This window comes from Elephas maximus, chromosome 17, assembly GCF_024166365.1.
Source record: "Elephas maximus indicus isolate mEleMax1 chromosome 17, mEleMax1 primary haplotype, whole genome shotgun sequence".
NCBI lineage: Eukaryota > Metazoa > Chordata > Mammalia > Proboscidea > Elephantidae > Elephas > Elephas maximus.
In genome coordinates this window covers 13,032,061-13,058,515 of record NC_064835.1, presented here as the reverse complement: position 1 = coordinate 13,058,515, position 26,455 = coordinate 13,032,061, and the positions used below count along the sequence as shown (strand labels likewise).

Genomic DNA, 26,455 nt, shown 5'->3' with positions numbered 1-26,455 from the left:
TGCTACAACTGTAATCATATTCCAGGATTCCCAAGCCTCCTTGCCTACTCAGAGATTCCTTTTTACCCATGCTGGAAGTCTATTCACACTGGTGATAAAATATCCGTGATATCAAAGAGATTTAAGTGACTATGCAAGCCCTGTCCTGATCAACTCACCCCTGTGATGAGCGCTTTTTTGAGGACTCATGGTTCACGATTTCTTCCAAAAATGTATTTCAAGGGTTCTCAACAAACAAGCATGCAGAGAAGCCACACCTTACTTCCCCACTTAGAATGTTTCTATTACTACCAAGCCAATGGCATGTCTGAACCCGTGTTAATATTCCTATCACTGGTAAGAAAAATATTAGTACAATATTTCTAGTCAAAGATTCCTGAACTGTTAGTCCTAATCCAAAGCAACCAGCAAGCTTGTGCGTATATACCACGGATCTTGGAGAACAGTGGGGGAGATCCACTGCAAAGGCTTCTAGAGATGAACAGAGCAATAAGGATAGTGTCAGGTTCCCAAGGAGAGAATAAACTATAGGAAGCCTTTTCTGTAGAGCAGAAAGCAAGCCTCAAAAAATTAGAAAGCTATGTCTTACTCATAAACAGCCAAAACACTGTGGTGGGAAGAAAAACCATAAACTTGACATGCCACAAGACACAGTATACATTTCCTGTCCAATTACATGTAAAAGTTTAACCGCATTAAAAAAAAAAAAAAAAAACACTGGTCACAAAAACCCGAGCTAGAACTTTGTGTATGTATCTAAATAAAAGCAAACACTGAGGCTTCATAATATTAAACAGTATCTGATATTATGGACTCAAGTGCCACGACATTCAAACAGTAAAATGTCTTAAATGAACAAAGAGATTGATCATCACAGGGATGAGTTGATCAGAACAGAGTTGGCATGCTAACTTAATGTATTCCCACATATATGTTTTCCTTTCATGAATGTCAAGCTAGGAAAGAGCTGCACCTGAGGAAACTTCTACTTAATAGACTTTGAGTCAGAATTGACTCAACTGCAGTGGGTTTGGTTTTAGTTTTGGGTAGAGAAAACCCAGTTTTCCTTGGAGGCCAAATCTGGAACCTTCCTGAAAAGAAATAATGTCTCAGTCTTCTAGAGATTATTTTAAAAGCCTTGGGTCCAGGCAGCCACTCTCCCAATCGCTCTTCTCAGAAGACTAATTAAGACTCCAAAGAAAGGAAGGCGGCAGGTGTAACCAGGAAAAGGAAGAGAAAAAATATGTATGAACTTCGAAACTGCTCCGTATTTTCTCTGGAAGACAGGACACCGTTTGGAAACATTAGTGTTTCAATCGTCTGTTGCAAAAGTTGACCACTGAGGTTAAACCTACCCTTTGTGAAGATTATTTTTAAAAGGTGCCATTTTGAAACTTTCCCGTTCAGGATAAGCTTCGGAGAAACTTATAAAAGGCACAGATTCTTCACGTGGAGAAAATAAAACACTTTGGTGTTTTTGCTGCTGTGGATAATTGTGGATAAATTATGTAAGAATGGCTTCTCCAGCTCAGGAGATGATTACAAAGAAAACGAAATTAAAACTCCCAAGAGCTGCTGACGCATCCTAATTAGGCCGGTCGGTATGTTGCTTAAATTCTGTGTGATCGAAAGTCCACAAATGAGACACGGGGAGAGGATGTCAGGAATTCAAAGTCCATCCGTGTGATCTGGAGGAACCTGACCCAAACATAGTAGAGACAATCACTTGCCTAACAAAAACAAGAGAAAAGGAGAAGATGGGTGACGTGGCCTGTCCTTGCTCTACAACGTTAGTTTCTAGCAACCTTGAGCTTCCACGTCACAGCCACATCAAAACCCAGGCTCCCTCTCCCTGCAGAAGATCACGCCATGCAGAGCAGACATAAGAAAGGATGCAGTTATTTAAAAAAAAAAAAAAAAGGACGAAAGAAGCAGCACAAAGCAAGCTTCCAAGGTGCAAGGCTGAATTGGCTACATGATCTTACCATATGTCTCGGATCTACTCTCCTCTGAACTAGACTTTGTCTTCTTGGAGGAGCTATCTGCACAAGAGCGGGAGAAAAGGAGAGAGATATAGAAAATATGGAGACCAATGTAAGGGGAAAAAACTTCATGGGTGAAAAAAAGAAGGAATCATGATCAAGTTAAATCGTGCAAACACAAAGTATGAACATCGCAGGTGACAGCACTTAGAATAGTCACGAATAGCATAGGTAACGACAAATTTTAAAGATTTATCAAGGAAAAGACAGTGTAATAAAAATACATTCAAACAAAACAACACATGAATAACGAGAGTCTACAAAATACATCATCTGGCAGTTGGAAAGATGACAAAGCACTGAAATCTGTAACAACTTCATTATGAAGCACTGCATACCCCTTTGCTAAATCTGTCTCTTGAGATGGGTACCCCACAGGTGAACAATACAGAATAAGTCAGTCTAACATGACTATAATACTTTTATGAACACTGGGCTGAAACTTGTGACCCGAATTAGCAAGACAGTAACTAATCATATAAATGAAAGCCTCTGAACCCCATAACTTCAAAATTAGGGGTCAGAAACAAAGAATTCTCTCTTAATGGAGATCCAGACGTGACATGCTACCTACTCCCACCACCTAAACCTCCTGAATTGATGGCTGGAATTTCATTTTACTTACTGCCCCATACGCAGGTAAATTATTAACTATTCATTGATTACTTTTCCCTTTATAGATCATATTTATAATCCTTTTCAACATAAGAGAACAATTTATACTAAAAGTATGAAGCATCTTAATTAGATACAAAAAACATATTTACTTTCTATTAAATACTTAAAATTATATTTATAAATAAAAATGTAAAAATATTTATATATTTGAGACCTCAGCTTTTACTTACTTTGTTGCCACAGAGACATACAACTGAATAAAACAGCACGTGTACAAAAAACATATATCGGTTCCAAATGACAAAAGCAAAATTATCAAGCAATTTTTATAAATTAAATACTGAGTGAGTTTACTAGGGGAAAGTTCTGAAACAATCTGCTTATAACTATGAGGTCAACTTTTAAAGCAAAATCCTCTATTTTATAAGAGGAGTTCAATCTATACGCATAAAAATTAAGAATATAAATAGTTAACGGTCCACTAACATAAAAACTCTAGGATGAATATTCAACACAACTGAGACTGAACGACAGCTCTCTGACTTCAGAACACTTTTGACTGAAGAATAAGGGATCTTTATTCATTTGCTGACTCTAAAATGAGTCAATCATTAATTTTGAAGTCTTATTTTATGCAATGCTCTAATTCACCATGATCCCAACTGAATTTTTAAATGACTACAGAAGTTTGTAGTTTTTAAGTCTTGCCTTTATGACACACTGCTATTCATATTTATGATTTATCTTCATACTTAAGTCCTTCATCTGATCAAAATCTCCAATTAAGATATTACTCTGTTATTAGTATTATTTTTCAATATAATACTCTCAACAATGATGTTTCCAGAGTGAGAACTATAACGTTAAAAGTTAAGAATGCTTGCATTTCTCCGGTGTGCAAAGGTTTATGTTATAAAATGCTGGGGGTGGGGGTGCGGGGTGGGGGGGAGAGAAGGGTATTAAAACAAATCTAACCACTACTTCTGGATGTTTCAGGAAGTTATTCAGCTTAAGCTATATTACTTCTGAATTTCCCTGCTTTCAATACTCTTTGGAAGAACTGACAGTGTTTTACCTGTGGGGTCAAAATCATGCGATGTACTGCGCTCAACTTTCTGCTTCTTATCTGTTGGTAACTCTCGGTTCAAAATACTTCCATGCCTAAATTAAATCAAAGCGATCAAGTGTTTACTATAAGAAAATCCTTAGAATAAAAATTTAATTTAAAAATCCCAAAAGTGTGTCTTACAAAGAGAACCTAGGAAATTAGTTCACCTTCAAAAACACCAAAAAACTTACGCAGTATCATAAACCACTCTAATTTACCTTTTTCAAGAAGAAAATTCAAAACTGAAAAATTTAAAACTCAGTCTATGCTATGTGTAATGCGCAGCCTATTTACTTTGGTTATAAAAAGTGCTTGAAAATAATACAGTATTTAATATTACAGTCTATTTTAGTTTTAGAAATAACTGCTTAAAAATGTTCAGTGGTTTTCAGAAGTTAATTACTATCATTTCCATTTTGACAGATAAAAAAACTGGGCCAAAAAGGAATCAAATAAATTCTCTAACCCTACAGCATGCATGGGAACAGTTAAAAAAAAAAAAAAAAAGTTAGGCAAGCCTCACTCTAAGCCTGCTTATAATTCTAGCATAGAAGATTTAGCCAACCACCTTCAGGCCTGGCTGGCACTAGGATTATTATTTTTCCCATGGCCTGCCCTATTACACTGATCAGATAATGGCTAAGCAACAAATAAGGCTATGACAATAATACATACACTATTAAATAACTGAAATGCCAAGATTAGCATTTGGTATCCTAGATTATGCTATTACTGAAAAATGATAACAGTACTGTAGCAATTAGGAATGACACATTATTCTACATTTTAAACAACATTTATGGTAGCTAAGATAAGAGAGACGTTTAAACACAAACACTGAGGAAAAAGCATTTAATATCTGGAAGTGAATAAATATGTAGATATAAATATAGGCACAGACATATTTCACCATTTTAGATTTTTTTCTTTAACATTTTACAGTAATTAAGATTAAATCAGTTTGCCAGAGTTCAACAACTATATAAAACACATCAAAAACCTGAAACTCTTTTACACTCGCCATGCTGCTCGTGACTGAAAACATCACAGGTTTTAAAATTGAGTCTTTTCATAGGGAGTGATCTTAAGTATCAATTTGAACAAACTTTTAAAATGCTTACATTAAAAACACTGAGAATGTTATCAAAACAATACTGTCTTCTAGTAAAAATACGCAACACCTGTTATATTTTACATTTGTAAACATTTTGAAATTTTCAACAACTTAAAGCCTCATTTTCAAAAACCACGAAAATCCAACATAATTTCAAAGAAATGAGTCTAATTAAATTTAACCTAAACTTATGAATTGTAACTGGACAACTTACCTTATAGGTTTTTTGGGAGGAAACCTGAAACAAAGAGAGAAAAAAAAAAAAAGATGCAGTTATTTCATTTGTAATATTCCGTAATTAAATTTATTCATTCTACTAAACCAGAATAAGGGATTTAAATCTTATGCTAACTTTCTGAAAGCCAAGATCCAACAAACACATGGAGTAAGAAGCTGGATACCACCTTTTAATACCTTAACTACTTTGCTGAATCTTAAATTGCAGGCACATTTACCAGGTCTCCCTGTGTATGGGTTCTCTTTTTAAAAATCCAAACAATAATAGCAACAGCTAAATTCATTAAGAGCTTGCTATAAGGTCACTATGAGTCGGAACTGATTTGACGATAATGGGCTTGGTTTTTGGTTTTTATATACTAAACGCTATTCTAAACTATATTATCTCATTTAATCCTCAAAAATAATCCCAAGAAGAGATATTGCTATTTCCATTTTACAAGTTTAAAAAACTGAAGCAAGGAGAACTATTTTACCATTAAGACATTACACTTAGCTTCTCTAGCAAGGAATATCTTTTCCTGCTCATCACCTCTCCCCATCCCTCAAAATAAGGGGGTTCTGATTATTGCACTATTTGATCTTTGCCTATCCTTTGATCAAATCATGATCCTCAAGTATTTATGTTTGGCTTTAGTAACAAATAATAGGCACATCCAAGAAATCTAGATCAAAACTGGGGTACTACTAGTTACTAAAAATACATTTCACAAGTAGGAAAAATAAAATATAGGTTCTTTTTTTGTGGGGGGTGGCTCTGTACACTAAAAGAACTACGGTATTTCTTCCCGGTTGTCTTTCTTGAAATAAATATTATTGGAGGTTTTGTGAGATGAATTTGATGCTAAACAAAAATACTAACCTAATTCTAAAAGGGTGGTCTCAAGTTTCCTCCTATTCCTCTTTTGATTTCTGTCCTTTTTAGATTCTACCAATCTTAGGCATTTTATAAAAACTATTTAGCTAGGTAATAAGAACAGTGCTTATCATCAGAGTTTAAAAAAAGGCTGTTAGACTTAATGGTCTAACTGAGACTGGATGGACGCTGGAGGTCATAGTCCCCGGACCCTTTATTAGCCCAAGGTAGGAATTATCCCCAAAGCCAACTCTTCAGACAGGGATTGGACTGGACTATAAGACAGAAAATGATACTGGTAAGAAGTGCCCTTCTTGGCTCAAGTAGACACATGAGACTAGGTGGGCAACTCCTGTCCGGAGATAAGATGAGAAGGCAGAGGGGGAAAGGAGCTGGCTGAATGGATACGGGGAATACAAGGTGTAGAGGAGCAGTGTGCTGTCTCATTACGGGGAGAGCAGCTAGGAGTACATAGCAAGGCGTGTATACGTTTTTGTGTGAGAGACTGACTTGGTTTGGAAACTCTCACTCAAAGCACAAAAAAAAGGCTATTTGAAAAAAAAGACTATTAGTAAAGACTGTAAGAAATAAACATAAAACAACCATACTTGAAAGAATATAATTAGTAGAGAGGTACTTCTGTTAAAAAAAAATTCTAAAATATCCACTTAATTACAATCCCATTTAATTCCTATTTAAATCAAAGTGACTTACAGGAGAAGGCAAAGAACCTAAAAACTTCCCTAATAAGTGATGGCATGTTAACTCATAAGAAAGTTAGCGATAACAAGGAAAAGGGGTTCTGGAACAAGGGGACACTGCTCTAAGAGAACATAGGCTTACAAAAGACTACCAAATTCCTCAGAAATAGGAGTTCATAAATAGCCCCTTACCTGTTAGAGAAAGAGAGAAAATGAATATGAATGAGAATATGTTCTTTTTTAATTTACAGATGAATGTAAAAGTTGGCAGAAGAAGATTCCCAACTTAGTTTCTGCAAAGGACAACACCTATAGTTATCAACCTCAGCCACTCTGCCTCACAGCCATTATAAAAAGTCCAACCCCAAAACAATGCTGCTTTCATCAGGGACAGCAAAATCCAGAAGGATTCTGGTAAAGAATCCTGAAAGTTCTCAGACTTAACCAGTTTCTGGAGCTATTTTCTCCTTTAAGGGAATGGAAAAGGAGGGGAAAGAAGAGGACAATCTACATTCCACAATCTACATTCATTAAGTACAGAAACATTTTTCAAATAAAATTTTTAATTCATAACGATCTTTTCTCTAATCACTGAATTCTACTTATATGATCCATGAGACATACAGTATCCCACCCACTTCTTCTGGCTCTCAGATTTCTTGGGACTCTACTTTTTCCACTAAAAGCATTTGCCTTCCTCCAGTGGAAATTTGTGTAATGGCAAACAGCAAAAGAAACATTCATTGAAGCAAAATAGCTGGGGTATCAGCCTTAAATATAAGGTAGCAAATCCAGGAAGTGTGATTAGGTTGAAAAAATTGTCTCTTTTGGCTTTTGCACAGCTAAGTAAGCCTTGTAAGCATATTTATGGTTTCCTTGTGACAGTTAGGGAGCCCTGGTGAGTTTGGTTTCTGTGTGTTGCAATACATCCTGCCTTCCATGACCAGTAGGACAGACAGGCACTCACTAATCCTGGTGCCCTAGAATCCCTCCCCGCCAAGGTTTACGGGAACCACGTATTCCCAAATAATATTTCTCGAAACCCATATTATAAACCAAAAATTTAATTACACTCCAGGGCTCAACATGCTTCTGTTAATGAAAACATGTAGTATAAAAAAAAAATTCAAAGCAGAAAATAAAGGGTTAAAAGTATCTGGTAAAACAAACATCTATGTACATATGTGCATAACTACATAAACACATAAGTAACAATGTCAAGAGCCTTTATGATTATTTCATTTGCTCCCTCTGCTGCAGCTAAGAAAATCACCAAAATAATCCTGCAGTTTTGAAAAAATGCTGTCATCTCCTGGATATTAAGAAGGGGGTGCCATGGATTGAACTCTGACCCCCCAAAAATATGTGTCAACTTGGTTAGGTCATGATTCCCAGAATTGTGTGGTTGTCCTCCATTTTGTGAGTCTAATTTTATGTTGAGAGGATTAGGGTGGGATTGTAACACCACCCTTACTTAGGTCACCTCCCTGATCCAAGGTAAAGGGAGTTTTCTTGGGGTGTGGCCTGCACCACCCTTTATGTCTCAAGAGATAAAAGGAAAGAGAAGCATGCAGAGAGTTGGAGACTTCATACTACCAAGAAAGTAGCCCCAGGAGCAGAGCGTGTCCATTGGACACGGGGTCCCTGTGCCTGAGAAGCTCCTGAACCAGGGGAAGATTGAAGACAAGGACCTTCCTCCAGCGCCAATAGAGAGAGAAAGCCTTCCCCGGGAGCCGACACCCTGAATTTGGACTCGTAACCTACTAGACCGTGAGAAAAGTAATTTCTCTTTGTTAAAACCATCCACTTGTGGTATTTCTGTTATGGCAGCACTAGATGACTATGACAGGGGGTGTAATCAGGTAACTGGAAAAAGTTGGGGATGGTTATTGAAACTTTAAACAGCATATAAAGAAAACATCGAATCCTTTGGGAAAACTAGCATCTCAGTGATGCAGAATGGGGGTGGCAGCCAATGAAGGAGATGAGGGTGACAAGTCAGAAAAGAAAAAGGGCTGTCACAGAGGCCACGGAAGAGGAAATAATCGATACTATCAAATGCTGAAGAAAGGCAGGTCTGAAAACTAAAAAGTAATTATGTCCTAAACAACAAATTAGTCCAACACAAGACTAGTGAAACAAATTCTATATTCTCAACTCTCCTGTCCACTGCACAGTCCATTCATGAAATCAAGGCAATCTTGTTTTGGTTAGGTATTTAAACCACCAAACCAAACCAAGTGCCATCGAGTCAATTTCGACTCATAGTGACCCTACAGGCCAGAGTAGAACTGCCCCATAGAGTTTCCAAGGAGCGCCTGGCGGATTCGAACTGCCGACCCTTTGGTTAGCAGCCGTAGCACTTAACCACTATGCCGCCAGGGGGGTAGGTATTTACGGAGAACAATCATACTTGAATGCTGATATAATGTTAGATGTGTCTAATCAAACTGGCCTAGCTTTTGAAAATATCATATTGATGACTTGGACATTGAGCCAACAATGAATATGTTTGTGTATATCCCCTGGGTAATGCAAATAATTAATACACTCAGCTGCTAACCAAAAGACTGGAGGTTTGATTCCACCCAGAAGTGCCTTGGAAGAAAGGTCTGGTGATGTACTTGCAAAAAATCAGCCACTGAAAGCCCTATGGAGCACAGCTCTACCTTGACACATCAGGGGTTGCCATGAGTCGGAATCTACTCGATAGCAAGTGCTTTGTTTGCTGTTACATGTGTTTGTGTACACCTTTCTAGATATAACCCAAAGTCAAAGCACCAATACGAAGAACCATGATGAATAAAGAAAAGGAGTATCAGGAATTCCAGCCATTTGGATAAGGATAAGACGCCCTGATTTACACTAAGTATACTCATGAATTGTGGTACATGTGTTTCTCTTACATGGCCTTTCTGACCGAGTTTACAATTCTCTTAAAATGATTGGTCAGGCCACAATCTGCCATGGGATTGGTTGAGCTGCAATCTACATGAGAGGATTGGTCAGTCTGCGATCCTGCCTGAAAGCCAGTCTTGAAATTAACAAGGAGTTTTCCTATATGAGACCAAACTCACAAAGGTTTTTGGGGACCTCCTGATCAACAAGCGTCTGGAGAGGAACACATCCTTTGGACTCAGGGTCTCTGGGCTCAGAACTGCCTAGACCCAAATGAAAGGGCTGCTGTAACACTGAGCTGGTAAAACCGAAGACAGTGCCCACAGGTGGCAGTAGTGGGAAAACCCATGGAACAGACTGCAGTAGGTGACACAGAGCTCCATCCAAAAGGGCCCAGCCCTCAGAGAAGATGCCACAAAGCAAGCGGTGAGCGGCGGGAGCCAAGAGGCCCATTGCTGGTGGCAGTCAGGGTGGCAGCGGGAGCGAAGCCAAAGACTAGCACTGCAGACCTCAGCAGCAGAGCTGTGGGGGCGCAAGGCCAAACCGGCTCTCAGCAGTATATGGCAGAGCGGGTCAAGCCACCCCACTGAAAAAGTAGCAGCAGAAGCCCCAGCTGAGCTGAGAGCTGTCGAGGGCACACTCCAGACAGCGGTACAGGGATGTGGACAGCTGCAAGAAAGACGGCAGTCAAAGTCCCGGCTGAGCTGAGAGCTGTCAGGGGGCCCCCTCAGATGGCGATGCGGGCCAACCTGGCCACCAAAATGCAGAAGTGGACACCTGGCTGTGCTGAAAGCTATGATCCTTGGAGAGAAGGAGGCCTGCCCTAACTTGTGAACGGGCCCGCTGGAGCCTGGCTGGGTGCACTGCAAGTGATGCTGCCTGCAGAGGCTTGGGCATACTCTGTGCGGGGGTTACAAATAAAACTCCTGCCTCCAGAGCTGACATGATGACGGCACAGGTCCAGGGTTGTCCCAGGTTGAGAGCTGGACCAGTAACCACAAGAAAGCAAAGGCTGCCAAGAAAAGCCACAGAGGGTGACAATGAGACAGAAAATACAGCAATGTGTACCTGGCCTGAGCTGGCAACACACATGGCCACCCAGTGACACAAAAATGGACATTGATTCTTTGGGAAGGTGAGTGGACACCCCCCCACTTATGTAGGTCTCTCTCCTAAGGGGTCCAGTTCACCTCAAATCTGTTCCCCTTGTTTACTGTTTGTTTTCCATGAGTAATTTGTTCCTGTTGTTTACTATTTTCCATAGGAAATAATGACTTTCAATTGGCAACACTTTGTAAAGTGTCTTTGTGTGTGCGACCCAACTGGATCCTAATGGTCTCATGACTGCTTGGGATTTAGAGTACAAAACTGTGTGTATGTACACATGCACACACCAAGGGCCTTAAATGTTCAGAATACATTTATTCTCTCAACCTGGGATGTCTTTTCCTTCTTGGTTCTGAGCTCTAATATTAAAACCTTAGGTGGCAATATGCAGAAACTTCCTCAAATTCTATTTTTTCACACCCCTCCCAATATGCTGTTATTTGCAATACAGTATATACACAAATGTAATTAATTAAATAAGCCTAGCACATTAGTTAAAAGCTCCGCTGCTAACCAAAAGGTCGGCAGTTCAAATCTACCTTAGTAGCCCTATGAGGCAGTTCTACTCTGTCCAGAAGGGTCACTATGAGTCGGAATCAACTTGACAGCAATGCATTTGGGTTTTTTTGGTTAACCCAATAAATTAGTATGCTAGAGTCAGACTTCCTTTAGCAAGATTTAACTATTCTACAATATATACATACACACGATTTTATGATCGGGATATTTCTTTTAAAGGTTATTAAACAGAATTTCTTCTGGGTTAAAAAAAAAACAGTGGGTCACCAAATTTTTACGTTGCCACATATTTGCTTATAATAAGCAGTCTACTAGAAATCACATTTTCCTGTTACCGGTTTTAGTTAGAATAGTTAATTACTAGACTTTTGACAACACCCCAGTGAGAGGTATTCTGAAAACATCAGAAATGGGCAAGAATGGTATGGGGATATTATCAATGATTGTTACAGTCAGTCCATGTGATCTCAAGGCCTTCGGTAGGGGACTCCTCAGAAAAATATGCCTGAGTTCATATTATAGTTTCACAATTGAATAGGTGCTTCAGCTTGAGAGGTTGCTTAACCTCTCCAAGCCTCATCTGTAAAATGGAGATTAGTAATAGCACTTAAATCTCACAAATTTGAGAATTTAGAACGAGAAGCATTGCCTAGCACATAGCACCAATTACTTATTATTAGCTATTTGGAAGAACAAAATGAAATCTCAACATTAGTGGTATGACTCCAAAGTAAATAGAATGGGAAAATAAAAGACTAACAATATTCAGTCACCGTATTTTTACGCAAATAATGAGTCTGACCTGCTTTTTTTTTTTTTTTTGCCAACCGCACCCTCCCCCCAAGGTATTTTTGTAAGCACGCTATGCTAATTTTTTATAGCAACATGTAAAAACAAATTAGCATAGCAAGCTTATGAAAATACCTTGGGGCAGGCACGTTGGCAAATAAAAAAAAACCTAGAATGCACGCATTATTTGCGTAAAAACACAGTTACAGGCAAACCTCAGGTTATGAGTGTCCAACTTACAGAGAACTCATACTTAAGAATGGACTGCCATAAAGTCTATAATATTTAAGTTCTGAGTTAAAAAAAAAATTCTGAGTTAAATACATACAGTAGTTCGTAATAACAAAAGCATCCACTACTTTGTGACACTGAAAACATCGCACAGTTTGGGAGTGTTCCTAAGCGTTTATATGCACAGAGAGGTAAAATATATATTACATACTAAGACAAACATTTGACTTACTGATGCTAGATATGAACTGTATGAACACCTGTTCCGGCTTACCTACAAATTCAACTTAAAGACAGACTTAGGAACGGATCTCCTTCGTAGCCCAGGGACCGCCTGTATTCAAATAGGCTCCATGAGATCCACAGAAGTGAATAGTGCACAGCCAATGATAAAACCACAGATTTAAGTCACAAAGTCAAAAGTGCATAAAATTAATATCAATACTCAAAACAACTCCCAGATACTACAGGGTAAGAAAAAAAAAATATCAGGTTATAACCTCAGCTTTTAATTTGCTTAGCAACCAGGGTCAGTGGTTTTTAGAAACATTATGAAATTTTGTTCCCCATACTTGCCATTTATCAGCAAACAAGCTCATTATTTCCTCATCTCCTTTAAAATATCAAGAATGATTAAGGCATTTTGTGGGCTGGATGCCGAATCAAGTTTTTCATTTACCTATTTTTTATTTCTATAAGATAATCTAAGCAGCCTAAAGCATAATGCTTAAAATCTGAAGCTACTCTAACATAAATATCAACCAGCTTGCTCTAGTATTATATCATTTTTCAAAAATAACAAACGAAACAGCTCAGAGAGCATTTGTCTGCAATGTGTAAGAACCCTTAAGTATAGGGATTTATCACCAAGTGCTGACTCCAGCTGAACTGTTAATTCAATCTTCAAATCTCTGAACAGAAAAATTTACAGAACCAAAAGCAGTAAAGAACCACCCCCCTCCCCAAAAAAAGCAAGTCATAAATCCTTTCATCATCTACAGTGTAGCTGAAAGTCACTAAAAGAACTAGAAAAGTATGGAACTGGTCAAAAAAAAAAAAAGAATCTGAACATTACCTGCAATAGCCTTACCGATGTACCTTTTTATATATCTACATAAACCCAAAGCATGAAAAGTTGTTAGCAGAGCTGCCAATAAAACATGAGTTCTATCAGTAGGACTGGAAAGCTGAAGCTACAGCTGACAGATGACTCACAGAGAATTTTTCATAATGTTATTTGTTTTAAACTTCTTTACTTTGCAATACAAACCACCTAATGACATGGATCAAGGAGCCCAGTTAATGTAAAATCCAGATCACTAGATGTAATGTAAGATCTCAGATTAACCTTTTAAATATAGTTTAATACACTGCTACTTTTAATAAATAGAGCCTTGGTAGCTCAAAGTAAGTGCACCGTTGCTAACTGAAAGGTTGAGATGGTTCAAACCCACCCAGCAGCTCCGTGGGAAAAAGACCTGGTGATCTGCTTCTGTAAAGATTACAGCCACAAAAACCCTATGGGGCAGTTCTACTCTGTCACACGGTGTTGCTACGAGTCAGAATCAACTCGATGGCCCCTTACAACAACTTTTAATGAGAAATTGAAACAGGTGACCGACCCTTAGTGTCACTGTCAGCGGTCCCTGAGTCGACTCCCGACTCCATAGAGTATATTTATTCAAGAAAGTAAACATGTCTACTTATTATTTTATATTTATGTTGATGTATTATTTTATATTTTAATGAAATTCTTGGGCTCAGGTTGAGAAGTAAACACTATATGCTGGAACCTGTGTCAATGACACCAAAACGCAAAAGATAAATGCTAACTAGAACTTTCTGCTTTTTTCAGGAGCACAATTATATCTTCTGGCAAATTTCCAAAAAGCAGCTTGTCCTAACAGATCTTGTACAACTATTCTCACTTCACTTTACAAAATCTGAACAAGTAATATTAATGTAGTTTATAAAAAAAACATTGGTAGGAAAAATGCCTACCCCAGTTTAAGAGTATCTTTTTCCCTCTCATTTTTACTATTTTTATAAGAATATCTTGAAAGAGGGAAATGTGAAACAAGATTAAGATTTAAACTTCTAACTAACAAAAATCATGCACTGCCCCGACTTCATAAATCACGAGATTCTGTAAATCCAGTTTATTGCTTATACTTGCTTGATTTAATATTCCTTTTATAAACTTGGACTTGATGGTCTGAGTAGTGGTCAATGGGATCAGTAGTGGTCAATGTGGCAGTTCTGTTTACCAGGTTTTCTGTAATGAATAGTTCAGGCTCTAAAAAGAAACTGTGTAACAGTGATGCTCATATATCTTAAAAGAAAGTTATGAATTAACCTTAGAGGAAATATTCACAAAGGTGATAATCTTCCAGGCTGTTAATAAGGAAATGGAAGCCTTTAACAAAAGCTGTGACATTTACCGTGACACAGTTCAGAAACAGCAACGTTCAATCCATAAGAGCGCTCTCTGGTAACCAAGTCAAACCCTACAAGTCGATTCCGACTCTTAGTAACCCTACAAGACAGAGCAGAGCTTCCCCATGGGGTTTCCAAGGCTGAAGATCTTTACAGAAGCAGACTGCCACACGTTTTTCCCAGGGAGGCTGCTGGGGAGAGCTCTGGTCACCACCAACCCGCTGCCCTCGAGTCAGTTCCGACTTGTAGCCACCCTACAGGACAGAGTAGAACTGCCCTACAGAGTTTCCAAGAAGCGCCTGGTGGATCTGAGCCGCCGACCTTTTGGTTAGCAGCCATAGCTCTTAACCACTATGCCACCAGGGTTTCAGTAAAGGGAATTAAAATAATGTAGAAGAAATTTACTGTTTATCAAAGTAAGTCCAGGAAATAAAAGGCCCTCACTAAGGGTCTGGTCCCTGGGTGGTGCAAATGGTTAACATGCTTGGCTACTAAGGGAAAGTTTGGAGGTTCAAGCCCAACTGGAGGTGCCTCAGAAGAAAGGCCTGGCGATCTCCTGAAAAAATCAGCCATTAAAAACTCCACAGAGTACAGCTCCACTCTGATACACACGTGGTCACCGCAAGTCGGAGTCGAATGAACAGCAGCTGGTTGCTAAGCGTCTACGGGGTAATGGTGGTGCAGTGGTAGAGCTCCCGCCTCCCATGCCGAAGACCCAGGTTCAATTTCTGGTCAGCGCACCTCGTGTGCAGCCACCAGCCATCTGTCAGTGGAGGCCTGGGTGTTGCTACACCACTGAGCAGTCTCAGCAGGGATTCCAGGCTACGGCAGACTAGGAAGAAAGGCCTGGTGACCTACAGCTCATAAAACCAGCCACTGACAATCTACGGAGCACAGTTCTACTGTGACACAAACAGGCTTACCACGAGTCGGGGTCAACTCAACCGCAGCTGGTTTGGTGGTTTTATATCATAATTAAATACATTATGTATAAAACTTTTGGTTACAGATCCTTAAATTTATGAACGGTATATTCCTTAGTTGGTAAATATATTTCTATAAATATGTAAAATTTAGAGGCTGTAGGAATATAAAATATAGGTAAAGATAAGACTACTAAAAAAAACTGATCACAGCCAATATCGTTACAATTAAATCTTCTATATAACAAACCTTCCACACATCCACGGAAACAGTATCTTAATTATTTTCTTCTGAGAAAATTCTTTTTCATTAAAAATACTTTTACTGGTTGTTTATATGACAAATGCTCTAATGAAAAGTTTCGCTTTATACTAAAAAGATTTCTCTTCATGACTGCTTTGGTTCTGGCATCAGATATTACCAATTCCTCTTAGCTATCTATCCACTGATTTTACCACGAAAAACACATCTTCGATTGCCAAATCTGAATACCCCAAGCCTTCAGACCATAACATAAAGAAAGATCTCCAATTTTATGTGGAAAGGGTGAGAAAATTAGTCATATATATGCCGCTTCACAGTTGCTTAGACAAACGTTTTTCCTCACACAAGATATTCTTCTCAGTAATACTGGCTCCCACAGCATGGAATTTGGAAGGTTGGAAGGAAGGGGTGTTTTAATGATTTTGATATTTCTCTTACATCATTCCAGCATTGGGAATCACTACACTACAAAGTTTAGTTCATTTTCTAACTCACTTCTATTTTCTCTTTCGGCTGCTGAAAAATGTGACTTATCCTAGTACACGTTACACATAAGACTGTTGACGTTAATAGCCTCCAAATACATGTTACTATTTTGATAACATTTTCAAAACAATAATTCTTTCTCAAGGGATTGAGGAATAAAATTATCTTTTCAAAATATGAAGTTTCCCCTTTCAGCTCAGTAATGAAGTCTCCCCTGAGGTTCACCCTTCAGCCAAAGATTGGATGGCCCATAAAACAAAACGAGACTAAAGGGGGCACACCAGCCCAGGGGCAAGGACTAGACGGCAGGAGGGAACAGGAAAGCTGGTCATAGGGAACCCAAGGTTAAGAAGGGAGAGTGTTGACATGTAGCGGGGTTGTTAACTAATGTCATAAAACAGTATGTGTAGTTTATTTAGAAACTAGTTTGTTCTGTAAACCTTCATCTGAAGTACAATTAAAAAAAAAAAGTAAAGTTTCCTTAAAAAGCTCTCTACCTTTTCACTATGAAGAAGTATCTCTCTTCCCTGCTGAAGAATTTCACATCTGCTGTCACTATTGGTAATGGTGAGCACCTTTGTACACGCTGATTTGCCGTCTGTACATCTCTGGTGACGTGTATGCTCGAATCTTTTGTGCGTTTTTGCACTGGGTTGTTTGCTTTCTTAGTTTTGAGAATTCTTTATACATTCTGGATACATGTCCTTTCTCAGATTAATCTCCTGCAAATATTTTCTCCAAGTTCTGTGACTTGAATTTTCATTAAAAAAAAAAAAAAAATTTTTTTTTTTTTAATAAAGTGTCCTTCAAAGAGCAGAAGGTTTTTACTTTAATAAACTCCAATTTATCTTTTTTTTTCTTTTATGGATTGTGCTTCTGCTGTTACATCAAAGTCTTTGCCCAATCCAAAGTACTAAAGATTTTCTCCTATATTTTCTTCCAGAAGTTTAATAATTTAGGATTTTATTTTCAGGTATACGGTATATTTTATGATAATTTTTTGTATATAGCATGTGGTATGGATAGTTTTTTTTTTTTTTTTTGCATATGAATATGTAGTTGTCTCAACACCATTCGTTGAAAAGACCATCCTTTCTCCACTGAATTGCCTCTCCACTTTTGTTGAAAATCAGTTGTCCATATATTGTGTGGGTCTACTTCCAAAATACCAGAGAGGTGAAGTGCTCTTCTCATCGTATCATACCAGAGGGTACGTGATATCAACATGACTTATCACTGCTGAGGGTAACTTTGGTCATTTGGTTAAAGTAGTTTGCCAGGCTTCTCCACTGCAAAGTTACTATTTTTTTCTTCCATACTCTATTCTTTAGAAGCAAGTCACTAAATTTAACCCACATTTAGAGTTGGGGAGATTAAGCTCCATCTCCTGAAGGAGAGAAAATCTACATATATTATTTGGAATTCTTCCATAAGGAAGATTTGTGTCTTCTCCTCCACTTATTCATTCATCTATATCACCATGGACCCATGTACATCTATTTTATACTTTGAGTTCTAATCCAATGCTACATTATTTATTTTCTTTCTCAAATTGTTCTAGCTTAAGCCATTGACAGTTCTTTTAGGTAGGTGCCTGTGTCCCTTGGACATATACCCCAACTTTTGCTTTTGAGCACTTTCTGGCTTTCTTGTGTTACAAGATGCTCCAGGTTCATCTTTTATTTTCCCTACTGCAGTCCTAGGAGCAGCCATTTCTCTAAAAAGCCATGGTTCCTTTTACTGGAGAATGGTAGTTAGAAGCCAAGATCTGGGTGCTGAGTGTGCTCACTGCTCCTGGGATGTCACTACTTCCAGGTCCTCTAAGCAGACAGGAAACTTATGTTCATAAACTAACCTATGTGTACACGCACTTACACACATTTCTGTAATTGTGTAACTATCCATTTGTATATATATTAAGCTAAACATAAGTTCATACTAATGTCTCTGATTCTAATCCAGTACCAAGTTTTTAGCTTTCCTATTGCTTATCTGTAACTTCCTTATCTGAGAAACCTGGCTCCAATTCATTTATTCATATTGATTGATTTTTGAATGTTGAACCAGCTTCACATTCCTAGAATAAACCTAACTTGTTCATAATGTATTGTCCTTTTTATATATTATTGGATTTGATTAGCTAAAATATTGTTTGGAATTTTTGCACCTATGTTCATGAGAGATATCTCTATAGTTTTCTTTAATGTCTTTGACTCTATTTGGTATCAGGTTAATGTTAGCCTCATATAATATGTTGGAAAGTATTTCCCCTTACTCAATGTTCTAGAAGAGTTTGTGTAAAACTGGTATCATTTCTTTTTTATTGTCTGATAGAATTCATCAGTACCTACAGTTTTCCTGTGGAAACATTTCCAACTATAAGCACAATCTACACAAACACATATCTTTAACAGATATAGGGCTATTCAAGTTATCTATTCTTCAGTGAGCTTTGATACTTCGTCTTTTAAGTAATGTATCCATTTCAGTCTAAATTGTTGGATTTACTGCCATAAAGCTATTCATAATATTCCCTTATTATCCTTCTAATACCTACAGAATATGTAGTGATGTTACCTCTTCCATTCCTGATATTGGTCATGGTGTGTCTTCTCTCTTTTATTCCTTATCAGCTTGGCTAGAGGTTTATCAATTTTATTGATCTTATAAAAATAATCAGCTCTTCGTTTCGTTAATTTTCCCTATTTTCTGTTTTCTGCTCTGATCTTTACTACTACTTTTCTTCTAGTTACTTTGGTTTTAATTTGCTCTTCTTTTTCTAGTTGCTTGAAACAGAAGCTGATGTCGTTAATATTAACCCTTCTTCAATTCTAATATAGGTGTTTAATGCCGTAAATTTCTAAGTAATGATTTAGTGGTATCCCCCAAATTATATATTGTGTTTTCATTTTCGTTCAATTCAAAATACTTTCCCTGTTGATTTCTTCTCCTACCTACAGTTATTCAGAATTGTGTTGTTTAATTTCCAAATACTTGGGAATTTTCCAGAGTGCTCTTTTCAACTGATTTAACTGATTTCTAATTTAATTCCATTGCGGTCAGAGAACATACTTTGCATGACCTGAATCCTTTTGAATTATTGAGACTCATTTTATGCCCCAGAATATGATCTATCTTGGCAAATGCTCCACGTACACCTGCAAAAAAGATGTATTATGTTGTCGGGCAAAGTGTTCTACAAATGTAATTGGTTGGTAGTGTTAAGTCTTCTATAACCTTGCAGATTTTCAAAGTCTAGCAATTATTGAGAAAGGAGTATTGAAATTATTGACAATAATGGTAGATTTGTCTATTTCTTCTTGCAGTTATATCATGTTTTATTTCATGAATTTTGAAGCTCCGTTATAAGGTACAAAAACAAGTTTTGAGCCATTATGTCTTTTTTTTAATTGACCCCATTATCATTTTTGCTCTGAAATCTACTTTGTCTAATATTACTGTTGTCACTCTAGCTTTCTTTCGATTAGAATAGCATATCTTTTTACATTCTTTTATTTTTAATCTACTTGTATCTTTATTTTTTAAAACGTTACTTGTAGACAGTATGTAGTTGGGCTTTGCTGTTCTATACACTCTGAAAATCTCTGCCTTTTAATTGAGGTGCTTTAGACCATTTACCTTTTTTAAAAATAATATTTTATTGTGTTTTAGGTGAAAGTTTATACAGCAAATTAGCTTCCGCTAACAGTTTTTGTACAGATTTTTCCATGCCATTGGTTACAATTTTCACAATATGTCAGCATTCTCATTATTTCCATTCTGTTTCTTTTCCCATTGATCTAGCTTGCCTTTCCTTCCTTGCCTTCTCATCTTGCTTTTGCATAAATGTTGACCCTTTGGTTTCATATGGTTGATGGTTCCAGGGAGGATGTTACTCACAGGTGATACTGTTTGTTTACAAGCCAACCTATTATTTGGCTGAAAGGTGACCTCCAGAAATAGCTTCAGTTCCAAGTTCAAAGGGTGTCTTAGGCCCATAGTCTCAGAGGTTCCTCTTGTCTGTATTGCAGACCATTTACTTTTAATATGATTATTGATGTGGTAAAGTTTAGGTCTATCATCTCGCCATGTGTTTTTTATTGTCTTATCTGTTCTTTAAAAAGGAGCTGTGATGGTGCAACGGCTAAGCGCTCAGCTGCAAACCAAAACGTTGACGGTTTGAACTCACTCAGCAGCTCTGTGAGGGCAAAAGACCTGGAGATCCACTCTTGTAAAGATTACAGCCTAGAAAACCCTGTGGGGCATTCTACTCTGTCATATTGGGCTACTATGAGTAGGAATCGACTCCACAGCCCCTAAAAACAACATCTATTCTTTGTCCTCCTTTTTCTCTTTCTCTGCCTTCTTTTGAATTAAATTATTTTAACCAACTAATTGTTATTTTAAACAATTTTAATAGCTTGTTAACTTGTCTGTCTCTTGCACTAGACCTTAAAATGATCTGAAGACAAAGATCATGTTCCCTTTAACTTTATATTCTAATTAACTGGCACAGTGCTGAGCACATACTTGACATTCAGTCCATGTTTACTAAGTGAACACACTGAACAACTTTTACTTAGAATTATAGAGGATATAGGTGATTCCCAATGCAGAAACCACAACCTTTCAAGACAGCCCCAATTTTATTCAGTTATGCACTACTACCTTGGATCCCAGCAGACCCAGTCTGCAGCAAAAGAGATGGGTCTTTTCAGCCTAATGGTGATTCCATTCTTGGGTGATTGGTTCAGAAACAGGCAATGAGAATGAAAAAATTCACTGGACGTATCTGTGAAAGTACTTCCTTACTCTCAAGATAGAACCACAAGAAACTTCTTTCCCCTCCCTCCCACTGCAAACAAACAAGGAAGCAAGTAGCCCTGACTGCTACTGAATACCCATCCTTAAGAACTAGTTTAGGAAGAAGCTGGCACTAGATGGCAAGAGTGGAAGGATGGAAAGAACCTGGTCCCTTGATACAATCAAGCCACCAAATCAAAAATCCCTGAAGCCTACCCCTGGAATGTCCTTACTGCTTAAGTGAGTTTGATTTAAGTTCCCTGTTCCATGCAGTCAAATGCGTACTAAGTTACACAAACACCAACTTGTACCAGGCACTGTTCTCAACACTGGAGATTACTGCAGTGAACAGATAAGGCCCTGCTCACAAGAAGCTTACATTCTACAGGTAATGTATAAACAGAACATGTATCAAATAATTTCAGATAATGATAAATGCTACGAGGAAAACAGAACAGATGTGATTGTGATAAAAGGTGTTAATTTTGTTTATTCAAAGAGGACCCTCTGAGGCATTTAAACTGAGACCTAAATGAGGTGAAGAAACGAGCAGTGCGAAGATCTGGGGCCAGAGATTTACAGGCCAAGGAAATAGCTAGTACAAGGGTCATAAGGGAGAAGAAGCTTAGAGTATTTGAGAAAACAAAGTCCGCTGTGGCTCAACAATGAGTAATATTGAAATAAGATCAACAAAAGCAGACAGGGACCAGATAATGCAAGACTGTGAGCCATGGTAAGGAGTTTTAGATTTTATTCAAAGTACAATGGAAAAGGACTGGGGAGTTTCAGTCACAATCTGATTTATACTTCAAAGGAGCACCTGATCAATGAATAAGCCTTTATATTTCATAGATGTGAACACTAAGAAAGTCAAATTCAGTCTATGTTTACAGTGACAGTATATTTCACCACAAATATCATCAAATGAAACACCTAATATGTGAAGAACACTACACAAAGTTTACACTGTTAATTTATTCTGCCCTCTGTCCCATGGAAGAACTCCACATTATATTGAAGGTAGATTTTATTTAGGAAAAATAATAAAATGAGGAGAAACTAGCAAAGAATTGGGGGTAAAGGGGCACTGAACGAGCTATCGTTTCTTTCCTAATTTCTAAAAAAAAAAAAAAATTTCTCTACGTATGTCTAAAACTCATACACTTAGTATTTTTTCAAAATGCATAACATGGCTGAGGCATTTGGTAAACTTAGAACTATATAGTTCAGCCATTTAGTCTCTGCCCAGGCAAGTGTTTCAGCCGTGTTCTGACACAAGTATTTGGATTTTTCCAAGAGCTGATGTCAGGGCTTTTCACAGAGACAGAACAGCATTTACAGGCCAGAGAAGGAAAAAGGGTTTCCCCAGCAGCTATGCTCAATGTGGCCTTTGTACCGTTCCACTGCTAAAGGCAGGAAGACCCTGCTAGATAGAGCTATTTAGTTCCCGAAAAAAATTCTATCCTGAGAGGAAGGGAGAGGGTGGATGGCGAGATTCCTCATTAAGGGAACCCAGCTTCTTTTTCTCTCAGTGCTCTACTCCAAATTTAAATGGGCTCATCATCAGAACAAAGGTTTCTTAATTCTTATGAGAAAAACCATTATGCTGAACTCTATTTAAAGAGGAGGTGAACTAGCTAGAAATAAAAAATACAGAGGTAAAGAATAATACAGTAAGCTGTTCCGTATTTCCTGGGGTTGGCTTCCCTAAAGCAAAATCTAAAACAATTACTCATACAGGAAGAATGGTTAGCTGAGGAATACTCAATAACTTTAAGTCACACTTGGTAGCCAAAAATTATTTGAGGCAGACTGCTCCAAATACACGTCCTCCACTATCCATGATGATATGTAACAATTAAAACCATGGAAACTAAAGTTAAACTAAGTTTGGAAACTAACTTAAAACTTAGTCCAGTACTTGCCATGTGCCAGTCTCTGCTTAAGTACTTCAGAGGTATTAATTCATTTAATTTTAACGATAAACTTACGAGATACATATTATTTTTAGCCTTATTTAACAGAAGAGAAATTGTGAGGTTCAGAGGTTAAGTAACTTATACAAGTTAGGTGACGAGCAGGTAACTGGAGACGCTTAGATTCAAACACAGTCTAACTACAGCCCCTGCTCTCAACCTCTGGACTTAATGCCTTACAACGAAAACATTACCAACTTCCTTTTGAATGGGTTTTTTTACAGTTTTCCACCAGTGGAATTCAGAAAACCAGATCTAGTATAACTACTATGGTCAGTAAAACTAAGCTTACCACAAAACAGCTCTCTATCAGTCATAAAGATATTTAGCTAGCAAGGTATTCACGCACTTTATATAGTTTCAGATAAGGCCGATTAAAAGATTAGCCAACATAAACTAGTTTAAAAAGAACTCCCAATCCTGCAGAATCTGTGTCTGCAAATCCCACAGCCAGTAGAGAATTCAGCTAATATCTAGTTGCCACATGGGCAACGTGCCAGCTACACATCTAAAGACAAACCTGTTTGCACCTGAATGTGTTTCTTCGTGGCAAACCACTCATTCCTTCTATAAATATGTGTTAAATTCCAGGTAAAGATGGAAGACAGCAAGAGCAGTTACTTCACTATCCTTCCTTAGAAAACACTAAAAGCAAAAATAAGTTAAAAAATAAACAAAGGGAAAATAATCCATCTTCCATGAAAGGACATGACTATAACCTCAAACCCCTAACTGTAAAACATACTTGCCAATCTGCTCAATTCTGGACCAAAACCAAAGAAGTCTGGACTGGTAGACTTTGAACAGGAAAACAGATTTCCCTAAACGTAAGAAGCAAAGACCTAAAAGGCTGATCCAATCCTTTGATTAGGAAGGCAATATCCAGGTGTGTGTGTGGACCAAGGGAGTAAGGGACCCTGTAGAGACCCAGAAAACCAACGGGAGGTGGAAACAAAGAAACAAACAAACATGTCGACACATTCCTAGGTTTAGGGTACACTGCTGGGGTAAAGTGGAGAGAAAGAGCAACTGCCACCAGGTCACACAGAGAGCCTGTGACCTCAAAGACTTTGCTATGAGCAGCTCAGGCCTTCTGAGCACTGACAGAAGAGTAAATAACAGAAATACGGAACTGCTGATGATAATATCTAACCCTCAGTGTGCACGTAATATATGGCACTAACTGATGTTAATTGCATTACATATATTAACTCATTTAATCCTTTTTTAAAGTACTGTTATTATCCCTATTTTATAGATGACGAAACTGAGGCGTGGAAAGATTAAGGAACTTGCCCAAGATTAGATACTAAGCAGAGAGGCTGAGATACAAACCCAGACCTTATAGCTCTGGAACTTGTTTTTAATCACCATTCTTTACAGAATAAAGAGAACATTCAAACACAGCCTAGAAAAAAATTCCAAAATATAAACAATGACTTGAATCTGGAGATTGAAAGGGCATACTGAGCCCTAGAAAAAAATTGATACCAGATAATCAATACTAACACGCTGCTAAGATAATCAATACTAACACGCTGCTAAAGCTATGAAAACAAGTCTTTAAAATAAAGAGCTCTGTGGCACCTAGGGAAACCCTGGTGGCATAGTGGTTAAGAGCTATGGCTGCTAACCAAAAGGTCACAGTTCGAATCCCCAAGGCGGTCCTTGGAAACCCTATGGGGCAGCAGTTCTACTCTGTCCTATACGGTCGCTATGAGTCGGAATCAACTCGATGGCAGTGGGTTTGGTTTTGGGTTTTTGGTATGGTACCGAGACATAAAAATTTAAGACAAATGGGAAAAATTAAGTTGGCCTCAAGATTTCTCCAAAATAAGATCCAGTGCAAGAAGATAGCATGCCCGAAATTTCTTTCCAAAAATTTTGTTTCTGCCCCAAGTCATCCAATATTAAAACAAAAGACATATATTTTCAAACTTATTGGAAAACTAAGAATATAGAGCACTCACAAGCCCTTCTTGGACAGAAATCAAACAATAAAAAACCTACTTGAAAAAATCCATCCAACAAAAACACAATACTACTACTAAAAGAATGCAGGAGTGGAGGCTAAAAGGATTGCGAATAAGCACTGGATCTATTAACACACAGAAACTAATAAGCATCTTGTAACAACAGCTACCCCAACCCCATTCGGCAAAACATTAGCATTTCTTCCCTAGAGAATTTGTATTAACTTTGTACCCTTTCTACACCGCATATGTCAGTTACTCAACAACAACCAATTTATGGAACATAAACTCTGTGACGGCAAGATCTCTGGTTCACTGCTATACCCCAGGACAGCGGTAGGCACAGAGCAGGTGTGCTCAATAGATACCTGCCTACCGAATGGATGGACATCAGACATGGGCAGATGGACCTGCTCCAACCAACTGCTTACTTGGCATGTTATTGTTGGCTGCCATCAAGTAGATTCCAACTCATGGAGATTCCACGTGTGCGGGGTAGAACCGCTTCATAGGATTTCAAGGCTGTGACCTTTCTGAAGCAAATCACCAGGCCTGTCTTCTGGGCGTCTCTGGACAGGTTCGAATCACCAATCTTTTGGCAAGTCGTCAAGTATATAACCATCCCGAGACTCCTTTTTCTGAGCATATTCTTTTGGCTATCTCACTGGCATTGCTAATTTAATAAATCCAAAACTAAATTGTCCCTCTGCCCCCAAAACCTACTTCTCCATCTCAATAGCCTTCTACTCACCTAACTGATCTAGTCAGAAATCTAGAAGCTATTAATTACACCTTCCTTTTCCTCAGCCCCACACCCAATGTAGCCAACTCTCCATCCACCCAATAATATTTATTGAGCATCTATTGTATACCAGGCAGTGTTCCAGAGGCTGAAGATACCATGATAAATAAACTCTCTATTTTCATGGAATTTACATCCATCATCATAGTCTATTGATTTTTACCTTCTATAAATATCTGAAATTCATCTATTTCTGACCTTCTCCATTGCTAGCTTAGAGCTAGCAACGAATACTATAATAGTTTAAGAGGCCTTGTCATTACCACTCTTGCTTACTCCTCCAATTAATTTTCCCATACAGCAGCCATATAATTTAAAAACATAAATCTTATTGTGTCCCTTCTCTGCTTAAATGCCTTCAAGAGCTTCCCACTACATTTATGGAAAAAAATCCAAATGTCAAACATAACATACAAAAGCCCCAAGTAATAGAGCTCTTTGCCACCTCTCTAACTTTAACTCTTATCACTCTCTCACTCAACTATTCTCCAGCCATAGTGGCCTTTCTTCAGTGCCTCAAATGTTCTCTTCCACAAAAACCTGTGTCTCGCACGCTGTTCTCTCTATCCGG

The 26,455-nt window shown here is 38.0% G+C and overlaps 1 protein-coding gene across 2 annotated transcripts in view; it reads right to left on the bottom strand.

The window, feature by feature from the left end:
• ARHGEF12 (Rho guanine nucleotide exchange factor 12) overlaps positions 1-26,455 on the bottom strand; it is a 169,894-nt gene that overhangs the window by 82,700 nt on the left and 60,739 nt on the right. Inside the window, exons 2-4 of one of the 2 annotated variants that reach the window (XM_049857588.1) lie at positions 5,097-5,120; positions 3,736-3,821; positions 1,986-2,042 (exon numbers count right to left, since the gene is read on the bottom strand). In XM_049857588.1, coding sequence (XP_049713545.1) covers positions 1,986-2,042; positions 3,736-3,821; positions 5,097-5,120 — 167 coding nt within the window. The remainder of the gene's footprint in view (positions 1-1,985; positions 2,043-3,735; positions 3,822-5,096; positions 5,121-26,455) is intronic. The other variant, XM_049857589.1, reaches the window with a different exon arrangement.